This window comes from Drosophila miranda, chromosome XR (assembly GCF_003369915.1).
Source record: "Drosophila miranda strain MSH22 chromosome XR, D.miranda_PacBio2.1, whole genome shotgun sequence".
Lineage (NCBI taxonomy): Eukaryota > Metazoa > Arthropoda > Insecta > Diptera > Drosophilidae > Drosophila > Drosophila miranda.
This window is the reverse complement of record NC_046674.1, coordinates 7,301,240-7,321,102: the sequence shown is the minus strand read 5'-3', so window position 1 is coordinate 7,321,102 and position 19,863 is coordinate 7,301,240. Positions and strand designations below refer to the sequence as shown.

The 19,863-nt window shown below is 46.7% G+C and overlaps 5 protein-coding genes across 8 annotated transcripts; 1 reads left to right on the top strand and 4 right to left on the bottom strand.

Annotated features, from left to right (window-relative positions):
• Positions 1 to 379: 379 nt before the first annotated feature.
• LOC108153141 (mucin-5AC) lies at positions 380 to 12,537 on the bottom strand. Of its 4 annotated transcripts, none has more exons than XM_017282942.2 (7): positions 12,434 to 12,537; positions 12,271 to 12,359; positions 5,601 to 5,738; positions 4,171 to 4,486; positions 3,864 to 4,101; positions 3,641 to 3,803; positions 380 to 3,577 (listed from the first exon to the last, which is right to left on the bottom strand). In XM_017282942.2, exons 3-7 carry the CDS (start codon positions 5,688 to 5,690, stop codon positions 857 to 859), a joined length of 3,528 nt encoding a protein of 1,175 aa, XP_017138431.1. In that variant the 5' UTR covers positions 5,691 to 5,738; positions 12,271 to 12,359; positions 12,434 to 12,537; the 3' UTR covers positions 380 to 856. The 4 variants fall into 4 exon arrangements, with proteins under 4 accessions (XP_017138431.1, XP_017138432.1, XP_017138430.1 ...); XM_017282943.2 differs by having other exon boundaries at positions 12,271 to 12,352; XM_017282941.2 differs by having other exon boundaries at positions 12,271 to 12,537.
• A 581-nt stretch (positions 12,538 to 13,118) lies between these two features.
• Positions 13,119 to 13,639, bottom strand: LOC108152919 (V-type proton ATPase subunit e 2). Its single transcript, XM_017282598.2, has one exon. It carries the CDS (start codon positions 13,513 to 13,515, stop codon positions 13,258 to 13,260), a length of 258 nt encoding a protein of 85 aa, XP_017138087.1. The 5' UTR covers positions 13,516 to 13,639; the 3' UTR covers positions 13,119 to 13,257.
• Positions 13,640 to 13,717: 78 nt separating this feature from the next.
• LOC108152918 (zinc finger matrin-type protein 2) lies at positions 13,718 to 14,506 on the top strand. Its single transcript, XM_017282597.2, has 2 exons — positions 13,718 to 13,893; positions 13,956 to 14,506. Exons 1-2 carry the CDS (start codon positions 13,791 to 13,793, stop codon positions 14,438 to 14,440), a joined length of 588 nt encoding a protein of 195 aa, XP_017138086.1. The 5' UTR covers positions 13,718 to 13,790; the 3' UTR covers positions 14,441 to 14,506.
• A 2-nt stretch (positions 14,507 to 14,508) lies between these two features.
• LOC108152917 (phosphatidylserine lipase ABHD16A) lies at positions 14,509 to 16,737 on the bottom strand. The gene is made up of 6 exons (XM_017282595.2): positions 16,509 to 16,737; positions 16,135 to 16,448; positions 15,930 to 16,081; positions 15,273 to 15,876; positions 14,934 to 15,201; positions 14,509 to 14,869 (listed from the first exon to the last, which is right to left on the bottom strand). Exons 1-6 carry the CDS (start codon positions 16,632 to 16,634, stop codon positions 14,759 to 14,761), a joined length of 1,575 nt encoding a protein of 524 aa, XP_017138084.1. The 5' UTR covers positions 16,635 to 16,737; the 3' UTR covers positions 14,509 to 14,758.
• Positions 16,738 to 17,134: 397 nt separating this feature from the next.
• On the bottom strand, positions 17,135 to 18,341 carry LOC108165519. Its single transcript, XM_017301576.2, has 3 exons — positions 17,982 to 18,341; positions 17,626 to 17,929; positions 17,135 to 17,559 (listed from the first exon to the last, which is right to left on the bottom strand). Exons 1-3 carry the CDS (start codon positions 18,205 to 18,207, stop codon positions 17,517 to 17,519), a joined length of 573 nt encoding a protein of 190 aa, XP_017157065.1. The 5' UTR covers positions 18,208 to 18,341; the 3' UTR covers positions 17,135 to 17,516.
• Positions 18,342 to 19,863: the final 1,522 nt, after the last annotated feature.

Here is a 19,863-nt window from a genome sequence, read left to right as displayed (position 1 = left end):
GGCAGCCGATCGGGGTGCGGCATGTCTTTTCGTGATCAGGAGAGTCCTGCCAATCGATTGCGATCGGAAAAAAGGACATCAATTTTTTCACGATTTTCGCAAAAAATCATGATGGTTACATCATTAAATTTGCAAAAAATCGGCCTAATTTTCGTAGTCGAGATTTTGATGCCGTTCGACAGTCTGGATCCTCACGATCCTGGGACAGCTGACCGTTTACCGATCTGGCCCTATTTGTCTGAGATATAGCCTTCCGAAGACTTACGATTTTGTCTGTCCGTAAACGCGCAAATTTCGAAATTTATATCTGCATTCATTGCATTAATTTGTACAAGATCGTAGTACATTAGCCTAATGGAAACCGAAAAGAAACATCAAATAATAAATTATTCACATTTAATAAATAGTGCAAACTTATGCTACCGACTTATACACATCCAAATCTAACATTAACATAAGAATCGCATTGAACTGAACTGAATTCCAAAAAAAAAATGATGTATTTAAATCATAGCTTCGTATACAAACTAAATTATATTGATTCCGCACTTAAACAAGGAATTTAATATAATAAATCTTAAATACTGAGGATTGGCAAACACACAGATATCGCCAAAGTATGTATAACAAGAATTGTCATTCCAAAATTGTTCTATCCTCGAGTGAACAATTTTCGAACAAGATTTTGTTATTTGCACGTTCCGATTAACGATCTAACTAACGTTATATTCCCTACTTAGAGCTACTACAAATCGTTTCCAAAGACCTACATCCTGCAAACTAATCTGGAGCCTACACTTGTCGTAGAACTTCCTTCTTGTAATCTCATCTTGACGTTATTTGGCCGATGATCATTTCATTTCTTGACTGTGACCTTGATGCCGCCCTTAACGACCGCTTCGGCAGGGGGCTGGCCGAACCTACGGCTCTGGTTTAGGTTGATCTTGCGCCGTATGTTGGCTGCACCGCCACCACTGCCCTTTCCCTGGCTGGAAACGGCGGAAGGCCCGCTCTGACTGCTGCGCTGCGCTTCAAAGTCTTCGGTGGGGGGCTTGTAGGTGCGAATGCCCGAATTGGAGCGCACGGGGAGCAGGGTGACCAAGCGATGCACGCTCGCCTCCGTGGTGGATGTGGGCTCGACGAACTGTGAGATCTTCAGCAGTTCCTCGTACTTCAGCGGATCCACCACTTCCACCTCCGCCTCGCCGACCACTGGAATGGCTGCGCCCAGCATCTCTGAGGACCCATCGTCCATAAAACTGGACATTGGCTTAATGAATGGCTCCCGCTCCCGCTGGTCTAAATAGCTTTTCACGCTCGATTCTTGGACTGGCAGTTCCGTGGTCGTTGAAATCAGGACTGGCCTCACTCTTGACTCCTCCTTGGGTGGATGCTTGAGTTTGTTCTGGGAAAACGGGGGAAATTTGTTGGGTACACTCGGGGTGATGCCCAGCTTGGAGGCCAGCGTGTCAAAGATCAGCGAAATGTCCTGTATGTTGCTGGCATTGTTGATGCGCGTCTTGATGTCGTTCAGCGTCAGGTTCTCCGACTTGTCAATGTCCTCCGATACCCAGGCCTGCAGCGTCTTGTTGAAGATCTTCCGCATATTCGCATTGTGTCCGTAGTTCTGCGCGGACGAGCTGTTGACGAACTCCCACTTGGAATGCGAGGGGAAAAGGTTGGAATCGTCCATCATCGTGGGTCGCTCGCTGGTCGTTCGGATGCGGTTTCTGTTCGAAATGCTGCTGGCGGTTCTTGGCTCCTCCGTGGTTGTGCTGGATGTGGTCGTAGTGGCGCTTGTTGTGCTTGCCAGGGTGTCGTTTGACAGAATCAGGGACGGGGTATTGCGCTGCAGGATGTGCTCCTTTAGATTCATAAAGTTCGGCTTGGACGGATTGCCAGTGTGCGGCTTCGGCGTCTCGGTTTCATCGGGCTCTATCCGTGACTCTAAAACATCGATCGCAGGGTCCTGCTCCTGCTCCTGCTCCGTTTCAGGCTCTGGCTTCGGTGTGGTGCTCCTGGTGGTAGCATTTCCATTTCCCTCCTTTGGTAGATTCAGCAGCTCCATGAAAAACTCCCCAATGGTGTCGGCCAGCACTGAATTGTCCGTCGGCTTCAGGGAGGGCAGAGCTGGCGCGCTCGTGGGTCTGGGTGAGCTGCTAACCACGAACCTCACTGGAGGAGGAGGGCTGGTAGTGTGGTTGATCTTGTGGGTGGTGACCTCAACGGGGGCCTGCCTTGTGGAGGTTTCCAGCTTCTCCTGCTTCTCCGGCTTTTCTTGCTTCTTGGCTATGACACCGCCACCCAAGTGCTCGAACCTCTCGTTGCTGGCATCGATGTTGAAAGGCAGCTTGTCCCCAGTTCCAAGCGTCGGATCGATCGGCTTGAATGGTGGTATAATGACATCATCGATCAGGGGCACCGGCAGGGGATGCGGCTCGACCAGAGCTCCGCCCAGGCGCTCTATGTTCTCAGTGCCTGGCATGAAGATCGGACTGCCAAAGTTGTGGTAGAAGAGCATATCCTGCTCCGGCTGCTCCTGGCCTGCACCTGGCATCTCATGCTTCGTCTCGGTCATGCGTACTCCCTGGTTAAGGAATCCCGCAATGGACATGGGCCCATAGGGATCATCGATGGTCACTGGCGCCACAGCGGCTGTCGGTGGCGTGGGATTGTCTCCTATAAACGGCAGCTCCAGCTCATCGATCCGCCTCTGGGGTATATGATTGACAGTGGGCGTGGTTCCACCTGCCATGGGCAGGGTTTTGGTCGGAAAAGCGGGTGGCGGTCCAGGCATTAGCTCCGGCACCTCACGGTGCATTGGACGCCAGGGCTGGGTGTCCAGAATGGGATACGTGGTGAAGAGATTCGCATCCAGCTTGGGCAGGTTCACGCTTCCATGCGTGGGTGTGGGCGCAGTCTCGGTCACAGCGGGATAGGTGAATGTCGTGGTGCTGGCCAGAGTGGTGCTGGGTGCTGGGGCTTTGGTGGTGGTACTTGCAGCAACGGTTGTTGTCGTTGTTGGCTTGGGTGTCGTTGTTGTTGTACTTGTTGTCGTTGTGCTGGTGCTAGTGGTAGTGCTGGTGCTGGTACTAGTGCTAGTGGTTCTCTTTGTGCTTGTTGTTGCTGGCCTCCTAGTCGTCTTGGTGGTGGCTCTGGTAGTGGTGGCAGGGGGCAGGGAAGGCTGCTGCTGCTGGGGCACAATCGTCGTGAGCTTCTCAATGCCTGGCTTCTTGGGCTTTACCCGCAGGGAGTAGGGCGTCACCGCTATCGATTTAGGAGGCAGACTGCTGCTGCTCTGGTAGGCCCGGGTGGGGGGGATCTTCTTGCGGGCAATGTCCGCATCCGTTTTGGTTATCTCGAAGGATCCCTCGAAGGAGCCCTGAATGACGGGCGCATTCTCAACATCGATTTCCGGCTCCTCGTCGGCGGAGTGGTTGCGAACGAGCGGGTTCCGGGGCTTGGGAGTGGTGTTGCTGTTGTTGTTGCCCGGTGGCTTTGGGTGCACCGCCGGGGCAGGCGTTCCCTTCTTCATGAGCCGTTTCTCCAGCTGGGTCTGACTAGTGGGCACCGTTTGCTGCAAAGCAAACAAGAGGGTTAGTGGAGAACAGGGGAAGATGGTGGGCTATCGCCTGCTTACAGCCTCCTTTAAGATTGCCGCTGATCGCACTACTTGCTCGTCCATGATCCGCTTGATCTCCACAGACTCCGTGTCCAGGCGGAGCGAGCGATAGAGTGACTTGGTGGCCGCTGTCTCCAGGAACAGAGACTCCTTGATGTACTCCTCCACGCTCAGTATATTCCTGCAGAGATCGAAGAGGGGTCAAACCCACAAAGCGGAGGATTGGGAGATGGGTACATACTGCGGAAGTTTGCGAACGTCGAGGAACAGGCGGAAAGAGACCTTGATCAGAGGACCATCGCCGAATCCCCAGACATCGGTGCGCAGCGGCTGCAGGCCATTGTCCGTGAGGGATCGCTCCACAAAGCGCTTGTAAAAGTCAATCTTCTGCTTGTAGGTCGTGGTGTGGTTGTACTTGAGGCCCGTCGAGTACAGATCCCCCTTGGCAATGCGGAAGGAGCCCTCAAAGCCCATGATTGCTGTGGAATGAGAAAGAGGATTTATGAGAAACATCCCACTACCATTGCGGAGAATGGGTGCACACTTACGATCTTCAAGGGTGGCCTTGATGGAGCTGAAGTAGAAAGCAAGACCCGCAATGGAGATCACCGCCAGGAGGACTATAAAAGCGGCCGTGGTCAGGATAATGGAGAAGGAGCGATTCTTTGGATACTGCGTCTGCGTCTTGGCCGAGAACGTGGACGGGGCAATGTTCCGGCCATCGCGCCAGATGCCCCACGTATTGTACCCGTACTGGCTGTTGATGCTATGATCGTTCGTGTACGAGGGCTGCTTGTTCATATGGTAGTAGGCCCCCAGCTGGGATCTGCGCCCCAGAGTGTTCTGGTAAGTGTAGTCCGTGCTCTGCGAAGATTGGAGATCGGAGTGGAAGGTGTAAGTGTGTTTCAAAAGCATGCCAGCCACCGCCACCGCCACTGCCACCCAGACGGCCCATTGCCAATTGATCCCGATAGCTACTAATTAGATAATTATCCGGAGACGGGAGACAACTTTCTCGGCCCTTTGGCGACTTTCTTTCTTGGGTCACAGAGCCACACAGCAGCCAATCTGCTGTGCTGCTAGTCTGAGATCTCATTCTCGGAAGTGAATCCGCGCATTCTAAGCACTTCTAACGGGCCCACTTGGCACTCATTTTCAGCAATCGGTCGAACCGCAAACCTCTCACCGACACGACACTTGTCATGATTTGTTAAGGTCCGTTGCTACGATCGGGTGCATTTAATTAGCCTGGCCTGGGAACACAAGTCATTGCACTGGGAGCACTGGGAGCGCTGGGATGGGAGTCCGATGGGAGTGCGACACCCATCCGCATAGTTCTAGGCACCTCTCGGGGAGAGTCTGATTGTTTCTTGATTACCATTTAACATTCATTAGCTGCAGGGCACTTCCTGAGTTGCCTTCTACCCTTCCCCCAGAACGCACCGCGTTCTCTTTTGGCCAACTTCTCGTCTTGGCTCTTTTCATTGCGTTTTCTTCTCTCTCTCTTTGTCTCTGTGCCTCCTCTTTCGTGGCTGCTTCTGGCAGAGAAAGTCATTCACCTTTTAGAACGTTGTTCTTCTCGTGCTTGGCTCGCTGGTTACCTATGCTACGAGTATGCCAGGCTAGTCGCTAGTCGCTAGTCTGGCAGCTGATGATGGGGAATGGGAAACGAGAGAATGGAGAATGGGGATCGGAGGAATCGGAGGAATGAGGAATGCAAACAGCCCGAGCCAACTCCAGATCCCAAACAAACAATAAATATGCATGCTGCGTTCTTTGTTGAGTGGATCCAAAAGAAAACCCTCAGTTGATGTAACATTTCTATTTACAAAAGAGATTCTGATCGCGATAAATGGACAGGCCTCCTCTATTCAGGCGAGACCCAAATTCCCCCGCGGTATGTTAATTATATTCCCAAGAGTTGGGTTCTACTATAACAGTAATCCCCCCTTTGTGTGGCCAGTGATAAACGACTCACCATTTGCCGACATGTCGTCTGCGCTCTGTATATATCACTCACACCCGATAGACTCTGGAAGTATTTCTTTGTCCCATAGACCGTGTCCATGTCTGTGCCGTTACGCGTTGAAGGTGATCTAATCGCTGATCGGGGGTTCTGAAAGATAATAACAAAGTAAGTCGGGATTACATTATGTTTTTATTGATGCTTCACTTTCGTTGGACTTTTGTGGGGGGGATCGGATTTGCTTTCTTTTGAGCCCACTCTGAGTGCGAGTGAGCTGGCTCGTTCGGGCTCGTTCGGGCCCGTTCTCTCTCCGTGAAAATGCTCGCTAATGCTAATGGGCCAGCATGCCTAGGAACCGGCTAATCCTGTTTGGCCATCCCATTAGCCAAACGAAAATTCTCACTTTTCGCAAAGGAAAAGAACAACGAAAGAGTCTCTAACCGGTTTCCATTTGCATTTCCCGAACTCGAGCTCGAACCCAGCCTCTCTCAAAGTCCTCGCAGAAACGTTTTCATTTCCATCTCCCGAGACCCCCCACCCGCTTTGAAATCTCTTAATGAAGGAATGTAGCATGATATAAATTCCATAATTAATTGGCATACCACTCTGTTAGGGGAACAGCGAAGACCTCTCAGGTGACCAGTCATAAAAAGCGAAAGCGCTGTCCCACAACAAAACAAAAAATAATAAAAATAAGATTTAATTAGAGAATTCCCTGACACTTTGATACGCTTGCTGGCTGAGCCCTACAAATTCGGAATTTTCACTTATTTTCCACCTTGCACTCTCTGCCGCCTTCCGCCTGCCGTCCGCCGTCAGGCAGAGCCACAATAACATCTCGAAGAACGAACCAGCCATCGGATCAGCCCACACCACGCCGAAGTGGTACCCAGAAACCAGTTCTTCGGTTCAGCGGGAATGGCGATGCCCATGGAGATGGAGATGGAGATGGTTAAGACGATGCCTGACTCCGCTTGTTCCACCGTCATATACACATGTACGATACACGCGTATTAATGCTCGTAATGCCACAATGTAGTACATGTGCAATCAAAGCAGAGTTCAGAGGAGAAAACGTTGGGTTGGGGTAAAAATAGTTTCGGTGCGGGAAGCCATCGTTAGCGATGGGGCCCCCCAAAGTCCCAAGGCCCCAAGGCGCTCGAAGCTCTCAAAGTCTCGTCTGCAAACTGTTGACTGCGAACTACCAAAAGTAAAAGTTCTGTTATTTTTGGAATTTCTTGATGATGGTCTGGGTCTGGGTCTGGGTCGAGGTCTGCGCTTGGGTGTTTTGTTTCTGCGAGAAGAGAAACTAATCAATGGACGAGTATTGAAAATATTGAAAATAAATAATATAATAAGTGGAACCGATAGGGCTCCCAATATGGGGGTCTCTATTATCGTATTCCCCATTTCAAAGTTTACTTGGAACCCTAGTGTGTGTCTTAGCTTATTCCTAGGGACTTGGAGATCTCCATTGATCGTTTGTAATAGTATCTTTCAGATGGTTCTTCCCGTGGCAAACTCCATCATTCCATTCTGTCGTATCTGCTGCCAGCCACTTCCCACTACCACTGAAATGGAACGGAAACACATTTGCCTAATAAAAATACCGCCAAAAAGCGGACTCCAAGTACCAGAAAAAGACTCCAAATTGAAGAAAAGAACAAGCACAATTAGATACCAAGACAAGGCACACGTGTATTGTGGGGAGAGAGAGAGAGAGAGAGAGAGAGAGAGGTTCTTCCAGTACGTTGTAGTAGTACGTAGTACGTACCCTACTGCTCCCATGACAGTTAGAACGCTTGGGGAGCCATAGCCATAGCCAAGCCATCGCCAGAGCCATAGGCATCCCATCAGCGCTTGACCTAGATGCGCATGCGCGCAGCCGCTATGGGGAGCGGAGAGCGAGACAGGCCGCCAAAAGCCAAAACCAAAACTGGTAACTGGTACGAGTACTCCTCTCTCCCTCTCCTCTTTGTTTGTGTGTGTGTGTGTGTGTGTGTTCGAACGGAGAAAGAAAGAATAAATTGACTTACGTCTGAGCCGCGTGAAAAAAAAAGTTAACAAAAATAATAAAATAAAAGACAAAAATAATGCTGGCACACACTCACTTGCAGAGTGCTTTTTTTAACGTTAAGTATTAAGACGTCGTCGTCCACGCATAAGTTGATTAAATTTCTCGCATTAGCCGATTTTCTCTATCGGTGAAATTGTTCAAGGCATTGCAACGAAACGAGAGACAGGCAGACAGACAGACAGACAGACGGACGGACAGATCGACGAAAAAGAGTCAAAGAATGATTGATGAGAATTTGAGCTGGACAGTGGCTGCAAAAATGTCTACCATTCACGGGCGTCGTCTAACGGAAGTCGGCCGACCGGCCATTAACCCGTTTGCCGTACAAAAATAAACCCAAAATGAACAGATATATCCATAGTCATATCTATTGTGTCCGAATGCGCGTTGGCATTCCCCCGGACCGCAGGCGAGCGATTTTTGGCCAGATTAAGAAGAGTCATCCACATCCACATCCAGATCCACGACCACTTTCAATAATAATAGCCGCCGACAAAGTGTCGAGGCCACGAAGAAAGTGAAAAGTGACAGGTGTGTGTAAGAGGCAGGGGCAGCTCTATAGCAGTGGCACCGATGTCAATGGGATGCTTATCAGAAAGCACCGAAATGGAAAGTTCATTTCAAACTAGAAAATCGAAAATTGAATCATCCGAACAATGCAGTCCAACCCCATCAAAAGGGGAAATATTCGTATTCGTATTCGTGTTTATTTATTTGGGTATTTTGTTGTCGTCTAATTTTGAAAGTGATGGCAAATTGGCAGACCAGACATGTATTTTCTGTTGGCTTCATTATAAAATTCGGATACCGCTAGCTCTTTGACTGTTGCTAGATGTCATAATTGTTAAGGGAACACATTGTGGAATGTGCAAATTTATGCAATCCTCCTCTGGCCAAAAAGAAACGAAACCGATAAGCTCTAACGACAAGTAAGAGAAAATTGATGAACGATACTGATACCGATACCCAAGGCGAATACAGCTCTGTGGCTCTGTACGCAACAGGTAGGTGGGTGCAATTGCGATTGCACAATGGTTGCCAGGCCTTTAATAAGTAACGTGTTCCACTAATTGTGTAATGAATTAATTGTTTTATAGCCACAGAGCGATGAATATGTATGCGTGGAGAGCAATCTGTGCAACATTTGCAGTTTCATAATCGCTCTAACGGCGCTGCGGAGGCCTTTTACTGGAGCAGAACAACATTGTTGGTCGGAAAGAAGAGAAGGAGAAGAACAATACGGAATACAAATGTACACCGAGTAATATAATGCGTCACTCCTCTAATCCTCTCCCTCTCTTCCTCTGCCTCTCCATTACGATTTGTGCGGAACTAAAAGTGCATTTCATTTTTACGACAAACGGAGGGGAAAAGTTGACAAGAAAGAACCACTGGCATAACATTAACAATAACACAGAACTGAAGATAGGCGGAGAGAGGATGGTGGATGGAGAGTATCGCAACCTCTGAGGAACCGGGGCTAAGCTTAGGGAACGACACGCGAATGCTCACTAGGCTGGGAGAGTGGAGAGCGAAGAGCGCAGAGTCATTAAAAGCATTCACCGTTACTCTTTAACCGACGAACAAACTAATTAAAAACCAACAAATCTGCCGATGCTCCTCCGCTCTTTCCCACACACTCCCCACCGAGACCCTTCATGTGTGTGTGTGTGCGTGTGCTCTCTCGAGCATAATTCGGGAACTTGATTACTCACTGTATCTAGTACCTCCCCATTCCACACTCTCCAGGCTGGCTATAATTCCAGCATAACAGGTTGACGTATTGGTTAGGGCGCCCTGCCAATGCCCCTGCCCCTGCCCCTGCCCCTACCGAGACCATCGAGAATGAGTGCCATGAAAAGGCTGAAAAGTGTAAAGTCAGGGAGTGAAAACCGTTAGGCTGAGGTAACAGTATTAACAACAGTGCTAAATGCTTGGGGGGTGACTTGTCAGCGAAGCTGGAAAACGTTTGTAAGACATGTATATCTTAATTGAAGGAAGGGAACGTTTTCTTCATAACTTGAAGAATCTAATTTCCTTTAGTAGTGCACTGATAGAACTGTTCAGCTCGTTAATCAAGTGTTAATATCGATAATTATCGGATTCTTCTAATCGAAATTCAAATTTATGACTCCCCAATTGAATGGTTTAAGGAATTGGGGAAAACACACAACCAGTTCCAGATAACTCCATTTAGCGCGAGTCCATGCCTAATGCAAATGTCGCCATGGCTGTGTCCGCTTCCTCTTAGTATGCATCGACGCACTCAGAAGATAAGAACCCGAATTGCAATTAGTGCCGCGATTCCGCATGCGCGGCACGCACATCCCCCATCCCATTCTCCGGCATGGGACGACTGTATTTCATTTTGCTCTGCCTGTGTGGGGAAATGTTTTCCATCCATCCATCCAATCCAATCCAATCCAGTGCATTTTCTTTACCGCAACGAACTCTTGCATTTGAGGTCGCTTTCCTCTCCACTCTTCACTCTCCACTCCACACGACGGAGTGGTGCCTCGGCCCGACAGGCGAAACAAAAGATCAGCCCATTAGAGGCGATTTTACATCATTTGAATGCAATTTAGTCGCAGCTTAGCGTTATGTTCTATTTCGCCCCGGCACGGAGGCCAGGCCAAAGACCGAGCCAGCTGCAGAGATCAATCTGATCGCTCAGCCAGAGTCTCTATCTCTGTCTCCCTCTCCGACTCCGACTCCGTCTCCGACTCCAAATCCAACTCCGTCTCTGATTCCGTCTGCGTTTCTGTGTCTGTGTCTGTCTCTGTCATTTTGAGTTGTTTGCCGCCGTCCGAGAATCGTGCGGCACAGATGATCAGCAAAGCTGCCAATTTGGGCCAGGCTAGCATATCTTCATGATGATGAGGTTCGGTTTTCTTGACCAATTTGCGATTCTCAACAGTTTTGGGCATGGCCAGAGAATCCCACGCCCGGCCCCCGATCAAACCGCTAACGGTGGCGGGGGATCAAAGACGGCCCAAGATCTGGGTTCGGCCTGGGATTCCGGGACAGCCTCTTAACGAGCGAAAGTGTTTCATTAACTCGTAAATGAATAATTTGAGACAAGACAACGAAAACGAAATCAAAATAAACGCACACCGAAGCAATGCTCGTAAAAATGTACATAATTTTTCAATCTGAATCTGGTTTTTCGCATTTCTATTTCTCTGGTCTCTCGGGCCGGGCCTCTGTCTGTCTGTTTTTCTGTCTTTCTGTTTTTGATCCACTTCCGACACACGAAAAAATGAAAATTTTCATTGCCTCAGTGAAATTAATTTCAGGTGAAAATTATCCAAACCCAAAACCAGCCAGAGGAAAAACCAAAAAAAAAAAAAAAGAAATACTTTGGTGACAGATAGACAGACAGGAGAGACATACAGATATGGGTGTGTTTTCGGCGTCTAGGATTTGGCAACCTGTCTTTGCCTTGTCCGAGGCTACTCTGTGGTTTGTCGCTCTCCAGTCTGTCTGAGTCATTTGGCTCAGCTTCGGAGTGTTTTGGGACTTTCACCGGCAGACTGCAGCAGTTATCAATGAGTCAGGAGGAGGAGGAGGAGCAGTAGGACGGAGTGAATTTGCGTAAATTGTCGGTTATTATGAAGCCTCGCCTAAAAATTGGGTCAAACACAACAGCTTCTTCCTGTCAGTGAATAGAACACGAACAGTAAACGTTAGCCACACACAGCAAAAATCAATTTCCGGAGGCAAAACGCTTAGATCTTGAGATAGGAGTACAGCAATCTTCCGTCATCATGGGAGACGACAAGACCCACTCATCGCCGTTTGTGGGATCACATAATGATGGTGTTCTCTGGCTCTGGCTCTGGCTGGCTCTGTGGCCAACGGGTCCGAACTGTCAATTGGCCCAGTTCATAAACGTGGTAATTGCGCGGTTAGCGACATATAAAGAACCAGCAACCGACCAAAGCGGACAACAAAACGTTCTCCGGCTTTTGTTTCAGTTCTCTGGACATTCACCTGTACAGCGCACACTCTTTTGTTTTGTCGTTCTTTACACTTTTATTGGGGTTTTTGGTGCCAGTAGCGAACGACGTAGGTGCTCTTTGGCTCTTTGCTTTTTGCCGCCCTTTTTTCGGGTGGAATCTTAATTTCTAATTTCTTTTATTGTCTGTCTGCATTGTGTAAAATGGTATTTCAACTGGTTTTGGTTACTACAACAGTTCCCTGGCTCCCTGCCTTACCCGGGGGTCCCAGGTCTGGGTCTGGGCCTGTTTCTGTGTTTGGGGCCCCTTTTATTGCCATTTTCATTTTAACATCCATAATTTTTGAGCTTCGCCAGCTCGTTTGTGCGCGATTATTGCTCTTGCCCGTGGGCCTTTGTACATTTCATCGTTTTCTACTTCTTACACTACGGCATTGGTGAAGTTTGGTTTGGTTTGGCCGCGGGGAAGACTTCGTTTTGAGTAATGTAACCAGTTTTGTACCTTCAACTACTTTTTCTGGTTTAATGCATGTGTCTAACTAGTTTATGAACTTCACTCCGCTTGCTTGGTCTTAGGGAGAGTCCGCAGTGCGGGATCTCAACTAGTCCTGGGCAATCTTCCACTTAATAAAGCTGCAAATACTTACAAAGATTTACTATCGTCCTAGGCAGCAGAAGAAGTGCGGTTCCATTTGATGGTATGCCGGCTATGTCCGAAAACAATAATTCCTGCAAGCTATTTTTATTAAAAACTCAATCACGAATGTTGCACAGATTCCCTTAGACCCTTGGCTATAGAATTGGTCCTACTTTAACATTTATCGCTTGAGATATTCACGGAATTCTTGTCACAGCAAAAGAATAAGCATTTCACGACAACTGATCGCGTCCGTGACTGAAAGAAAACTGAAGACAGTGGCCCCAAAATCACAGTCTTGCGGTCTCCAGATGGATAGAGATCCACTAGAGAGAGTCAGTTGCGTCTGCGCAACAGCCAGCACCAGTGCAGCCAAAATTTCAGCGGAAAAACAAGCTAGATTTAAAAAAATAAATGCCAAAATGGCTAACACCGAAAATAAATAAGCTAAAAATTATGTTAAGACTAAATTCACCCCAAAAGTAATACATTTTGTCGTTATAGTGATTTAAATTAGCGTTAAATTAAGAACATTTTCCACTTCAACATCCTATCCTATCCTTCATTTGATACAATATACATAATAGTATTTTTCGCTTTATTACAATTATTTGTGAATATTAATTACCATCAGGCAACTTGTAGTTTTCGCAACATTTACCCTATATACGTAACAGATATCTGGCTAAAGAAGCTGATTGAATTCCTAAAAAATGCTAGGTTCCACTTTAAAAAATGCTAGATATAGCCAGAAGTTTGCTAGAATGGCAGCACTGGCCAGCCCTCTCTCGTTCTCTATCTCGTTCTGACCATCTCTCTTTGGCATGGCAATGCTGAAGCGAGCGCGATACTCCAATATTTGAATAGTTACCGCAATCAGTTAGATTACATTTTTATTTTCAACATCATTTAAATACACTTTTTCAACATGATTCTTTTTACTTGAGATAGGATTGCACCTTAAATACTGTTGACTCGATACTGGAGGAGACCCATTTTAGCCATCGACGATTTTCATGTCCCATGACCTGCCAATCATGGCGACGACATCACGCTTTAGTTTGGGGCCAATCAGAGGATTCATTTGGGCCATGTAGCAGCACAGCCAGAAGAGCCAGCAGCAGGCGGCCGTCAGCATAAGGATGCAGCGTATCAAATTCTGGTGCGGACCCTTTGGGGTCATAATTGGCATTCCAATGCCCACAGCTCCCCAAAGCGCCGTGAAAAACAGCACAGGAAAAAATGCTGCACCCATTGCTGAAGACTTGAAGGATTTTTTTAATGCTCGAAGTGTGATTTGTACGGGTTTCCTGTTTTTTATCCTTTTTATTTCCACTTTTATACAACTTATAAGGGCGCTCGATGTGAAAAAATCAATAAACTGTCGATAGTCGATTAGCCAATATCGATACACTTTCGTAGGACATCCACTTCCACTCGATACATCGCACTCAGTAGAAACTCTCATCTCTATTTAAGTTATTATTTACCATTATTTAGCAACAACAAAAAAAAAACTAAGGCAGCAACATGACGATGCGACCCGATGACCACCGCAGAAAATGGGACAAGAACGAATACGAGAAGCTTGCCGCCGAGCGTCTGCTGAACCAGGTGGCCCCCAAAGAAGAAGGTTAGTAGTGGTCTGGTCTCCACGAAAAGCAAATCCTTACCAACTTTCCCTCTGATATATAGAGCCTGTGCAGCGGGAGAACCTTAAACGACGCGACTATAAGGTAGATCTGGACAGCAAATTGGGCAAGAGCGTTGTGATAAACAAGAATACACCGACCTCGCAATCTGGCGGCTACTACTGCAATGTGTGCGACTGCGTTGTTAAAGACTCGATCAACTTCCTGGATCACATCAATGGAAAGAAACACCAGCGCAATCTGGGCATGTCCATGAAGGTGGAGCGCAGCACCGTTGACCAGGTGAAGGAGCGCTTCCAGCAGAACAAAAAGAAAATGGAGGAGAAGCAAAAAGACTACGAGCTGGACAAGAGATTGCGCGAGGCCAAAGAGGAGGAGGAACGCTACAAGGAGCACAGAAAGGAGAAGAGGAAAGAACGCAAGCGCAAGGCCGATGACAGCGGCGATCTGGGTTCCGGAGGAATACCTGATGATATGGCTGCCATAATGGGCTTCTCCGGTTTCGGTGGCTCCAAGAAGAACTCGTAGGCTTTAGCTACTTTTTAGTTTTAGGTGCATAAGTGAAATAGAAAGAACGCTCACCAACGAACAAGATCCGTATTTAGCTTGTGACATTTATTTCGTATATATAGTACGTACAAGACGGTACAGTTTAACACCACGGTGTGTGTTTTGTATGTTGCATGTTTTGTTGTACAACAGCTTCCCGGCTGTTCCCAGTTATTAATAATTTATTAAGCAGTCGAAATGCAAAAAGGACTAAAACCATTTCACTATATCTAAGCACACTGCCACACCACAATCGAATACATTTAAATATAGAGAGAGGTTTTGATTATGGTAGGCCTAGGTGAATACGAATCCCTGCTCGGTGGGTATGTCCCACGGCATGGTGAAGTATTCGCCTGGCAACGGGGTGCAGTGTGTGGAGTTGTAATCACGTAAATGTTTGCGAAACTAAAATAGAAAGAGTTATTTCCATAGAACATTTGTAGGAACTGGCCCTCATAGATATTCATACCAAAAATACAGCCATGTTGGTGCGCACTTCCTCGGAGTAGTCGGCTCCAATCAACATGGGGAATGACTTGCCCTCATCGGAGGCATAAGTAATAAGGCGCGACATGCTCAGCTTTTCCTCGGATGCCGGGATGCTGTACGGCTCTAGGGGCTTCGACAACAGACCTTTGATACGTGCCAACTGTGGAACGCCAAAGATCTTTGGATAGCGATGCTTCAGCACAGACAAAACCAAGAAGTTGCCGCGATTCGTTTCAATGTGGTTGTCCCTAGACAAGTGCGAAAATGTTACGCGTTACGCATTATAAATATAACTAGAATAAAAATGCACCCATCTTACTCGGCGATAATTTCATCCTCAGTGCGTCGGATGAACGAAATGGGTCCGTTGAACTGCTGGGCCAACTCGGCGTTGTTCAGATTGCAATAATTACGAATGGCCGTCTTGACAATGCCGGCCACCTGGGACGGCATGCGAGGCACAGCCAAATAAAGGACATCATCGAAGGTGGCATCCAAGACAACACCCTTGGCATCTGGATAAATGGATGCGGCATACAATGTGCTAAAGCCACCGATGCTCCAGCCATAAAATATAATATCCTCCACAGAGAATCCCAGATGGTTGATGGCGAACTGTACCACAGAATCGATGGCATTCTTGTCCTGATGCGGATATGGCGTGCCCGAGCTGCCGGCAAATCCAGGATGGTTCCAGCCTAGTACGGAGTATTTAAGGGCCACCGGAGTACCCATTATTCCGACTTCATAGAATCCCGCATTTCCCTCGGAACAAATGATCAGAGTCTTGCCATTGCCCACATTATCGCCACGATTGTCGATAAACAGAGTGTCAATTTCATTCGAGTCGATTGTCTTAATTTTATAGCGGATTCCATTGTCGTCTTCGACAAGTTTTGCGCGTCCTGAGATCAACATGGGTCCTGAAATGCCGCACAAGTTATGACCATTCAGACATTAAGACAGTATTACATACGCATAAACTTCTCCAACAGCTTGACTGAGCCCGGATAGATCATGGGCAGTCCAAAGGTGTTGATGGCCAGGTAGGCAATCACCTCACAAGGCAGTGTGGCAAAACGCAGCCGCTCCCGTCGGCTGGCAGTAACAGCAGGCTTCTTGGTATCCCTAAATGGGGAAAGTTACGCTGCTATTCATTTGTAAGGATCTGGTCTCCTCACCCTGTCAGCGATTTCACATCAAAGTCCACTGGCCACGAGCTGAAGTCAATATCGAAGCGGCGCAGCTCCCCGCTGGCACCTCCAGTGGTCTTGTTGGCCCGCGCCGCCTCCAAAGCTTTAATCATGTTCGAATAGACCCGCGATTGCTTGCGGCCCACTCCTCGCATAACCAGCGAGATAATCACAAGCAGGCCCACGCTGGTTGTGATTTTGGCCAGCGTCGGCATCGAATCGGCAACAAAGTACCCGCGACGGTACAGGAATGTGGCAATCAATGGCGATGTGTAGTAGCCCACCGACCACATAACCGACAGCTGGAATGAGTAAACAGCTAAGACCTGATATATTCCATTCAATTTGATTAGTACACATACCGTGGAAAGTATATGTTCCCCAAATTTTTCAACAGTTCCACTCTCGTACACCTTTCGCTGTGGCTCCGGCACTCCCTTGTACTCCATGTACAGGTTGGGGCCGAACATGTAGCTGAGGAAACTCATTTTCCGATTAGTTTATATATTTTCGCGTCTGGAAATGATTAAGTTTTTTTTTTTGCTTGTAATTAATGTGAAAGCTATTCCAGGGTGTCACACTCTCAAACTGGATCAGATGTTACGTTGATAACCAGGGCAGGAGAGTCAAACAGTTGCTTTATGAAATTTGTTGCCTGTATCTTTTTAACAACTAGTAAGGTTGTTAAAAGTACATATATTAATAGCGGAAAATGTATAAAGCCAATAAGAATAACATTCTTGCAGTTGTTAAGCAACTGACTGAATTAAGTTGACAGAGTTTCGTTTCGCCATCCCTGGGACCAGCCCGCTGAAGGATCTCAAATCAAATACCTTTCAGCTGTAAGATTATATCAAGGTATTAAATTAAATTAAGTATTAATTACATTTAAATTCATTTCAGCCGATGTCACAACGAGGCATTAAATAAATTAATTTAATTCATTTAAATTAATTAAATTAAAAGGCATTAATATAAATATATTTATATATATATATTTAAGTCAGGTTTATTTTATTCTTCTCTTCCAGCAGCATTTCCTCTGCAGTCTTGCGGGCCCACAATTTACGTCCAACCCTCTTAAATTGGCTGCAGCACATCATGATAGGCCGCATGTATTCCATCGGCACCATCGTTTGACTTTATTGATATCGAAGGCTTCATTTATCCGAATCAAAGTTTCCGAGCCCTGCGCTACCATTGCTCTAAGCGCGGTGTAGTGTTGCGTCAAAATATGGAAGCCTAAATTGCTTGCCTTTATGATCACTTTGTTACATAATTTGCACTGTACACCGTTCGGATGTTTATTGTGGGACGGCATTACTGGAGTACTTTCCACAATTGCAATGGTACTCTTGGCAGGAGTAGGATTAGCAGGACCTGGCAGCTTCTCGATCTTTCTTATCCACATGGCTTTAAAGAAGTGAGTAAATTATAAAATTATTACATAGAAGTTTTTTAATTTTTTTCTTTACTCACGTGAGCGATTCCTCGTCCGTCTCCTGCTGCTCGTCGATCTCCAGCTCAGCAGCATCCTGGACGACCATGTCGTCGATCTCCAGCTCAGCAGCATCCTGGACGACCATGTCGTCGATCTCCAGCTCAGCAGCATCCTGGACGGCCATGTCGTCGATCTCCTGCTCAGCAGCATCCACGACGGCGATGTCGTCGATCTCCGGCTCAGCAGCATCAGGCATCAGGACGGCCTTCGGCTCAGCCATGTACTCGGGCTCCTGGACGGCCTTCGGCTCAGCCATGTACTCGGGCTCCTGGACGGCCTCGACTGGAATACAATACATTATGAGAAGATTATTTTATAAACTTATTTTACTTACTTTTACTACTTTCCTTCAGGAAAGAAATATAGAACTTCATCACATCGGCTGGACCAACCTCGTAAATGGTTATTATTGTGCCAAATGTCACGCACATTTTAGCTTTTCCTTGTAATATGCGGTGTTTGGGTTTCCCATTCAGGTGGTCGCAATATGCCCCGTATAGATCGTGCATAAAGTCGCTGTCCAAACCGTCCACTCGGATTTTACCAAATTTCGCATACATCACATCACAATTTTTGATTTGGGTTAAATGAATTAACGGAGCATGTATGGTTGCTTTGTGAAAAGTATCGATATCATGTTGAAAATCTTCTACAGGTTGAAGATCTACAGGTTGAAAATCTTCTACAGGTTGAAGGTATATTATATTATATTATATTATTTATATATATATTTATATTTATTATATTATATTATATTATATTATATTATTATTATTATTTTATTACTATTATTACTATATTACTATTAATTCTAAAAAATATTGTCTAATGACTTACTTCATACCTCTAATTTATCGTTCATTATGGACATAGCCATGCACACTATTACTGTATTATAAAATAATGGATGACTAACATCTTTTTTTAAAGAGGACTTTATGATACTACGGAACATTGCGCCCAAGTGCCTCCCACGTGCCTCGAAAGCAAAACTGTTTACGTTTTTAAAAGTAATGTTTTCGTCAGTCAATTTGAAATGTATGTCCGCGGCGCGTAACAGGTTTAATATTTCGCAATTCATGATTTTTTTACCCAGTTCTTCGTTGCCTGAAATATAGATTTGTAATTTTCTTTTTTCCATGTCCTTGCATACATTTTGGACAACAAAACATCCTCATGGAAAAAAGTCTTGGCTAAAATATTTTTTAGGTGGGGCAGGTCCCACAATATGGGGAAGTCGTCATTAAAACTCTGTGTCGTGTTATTGGCCGCGCAGTGGTCTGATACGATTGCGAGCAGATAAGCTGACATACCCATAAAATTAATCTCCTTCAAAACCTTTTCCAGTACTTCCTTGATCACGGTTCCGCCCAAAATAGATGCTTGCGATATATGGAAGTACAGATAATGCACGTCCCGTCAATTCGAATTGCAGCGACTGCCAGAACTTTGCATTTCTGGACAGCTGATTTGGTACTGTATCTGTACCATGGCATATGGTATTCGTCTAAATAAATAACAAACTCCGAGTCGCTCAATTCCCTTAGATCCAATAGGAGGTCAAGCTGGCCGTGTACTAAGTCTTTCTGATCATTGAATTTTTTCGCTGCGTTTTCCAGCATGGGCATGGGCGATGGCACGTTTAATTTTGTGCACATTACTGCTCGCTGGAAGGCGAGCAGCATTGATGTAGGATCAACAACTTGAGGCACCTGCTCCTCAGTACCATCGGCTGAACTGGATGCATGAAATGGACCATCATCAACCATCAGGTCGGGCGACTCCACCAACTCCACCAGCTCGTCTAGTGACTCTATCTCTCGCTTTTTCCTCGGGGCCGCCTCCATCAGCTGGTCCAGGGACTCTATCACTAGCTTTTCCTCTACAAGAGAAGAGGTCAGGGCCGCCTCCATCAGCTGGTCCAGTGGTTGTATCTCTGGGTTTTCCTCTACAAGAGACGAGATCGGGGTCCTCTCCACCAGCTGGTCCAGTGATTGTATCTCTAGGGTTTCCTCTACAAGAGACGAGACCGGCTCAATCAGCTGGTCCAGTGATTGTATCTCTGGGGTTTCCTCTACAAGAGACGAGATCGGGGTCCTCTCCACCAGCTGGTCCAGGGACTCTATCACTAGCTTTTCCTCTACAAGAGAAGAGGTCAGGGCCGCCTCCATCAGCTGGTCCAGTGGTTGTATCTCTGGGTTTTCCTCTACAAGAGA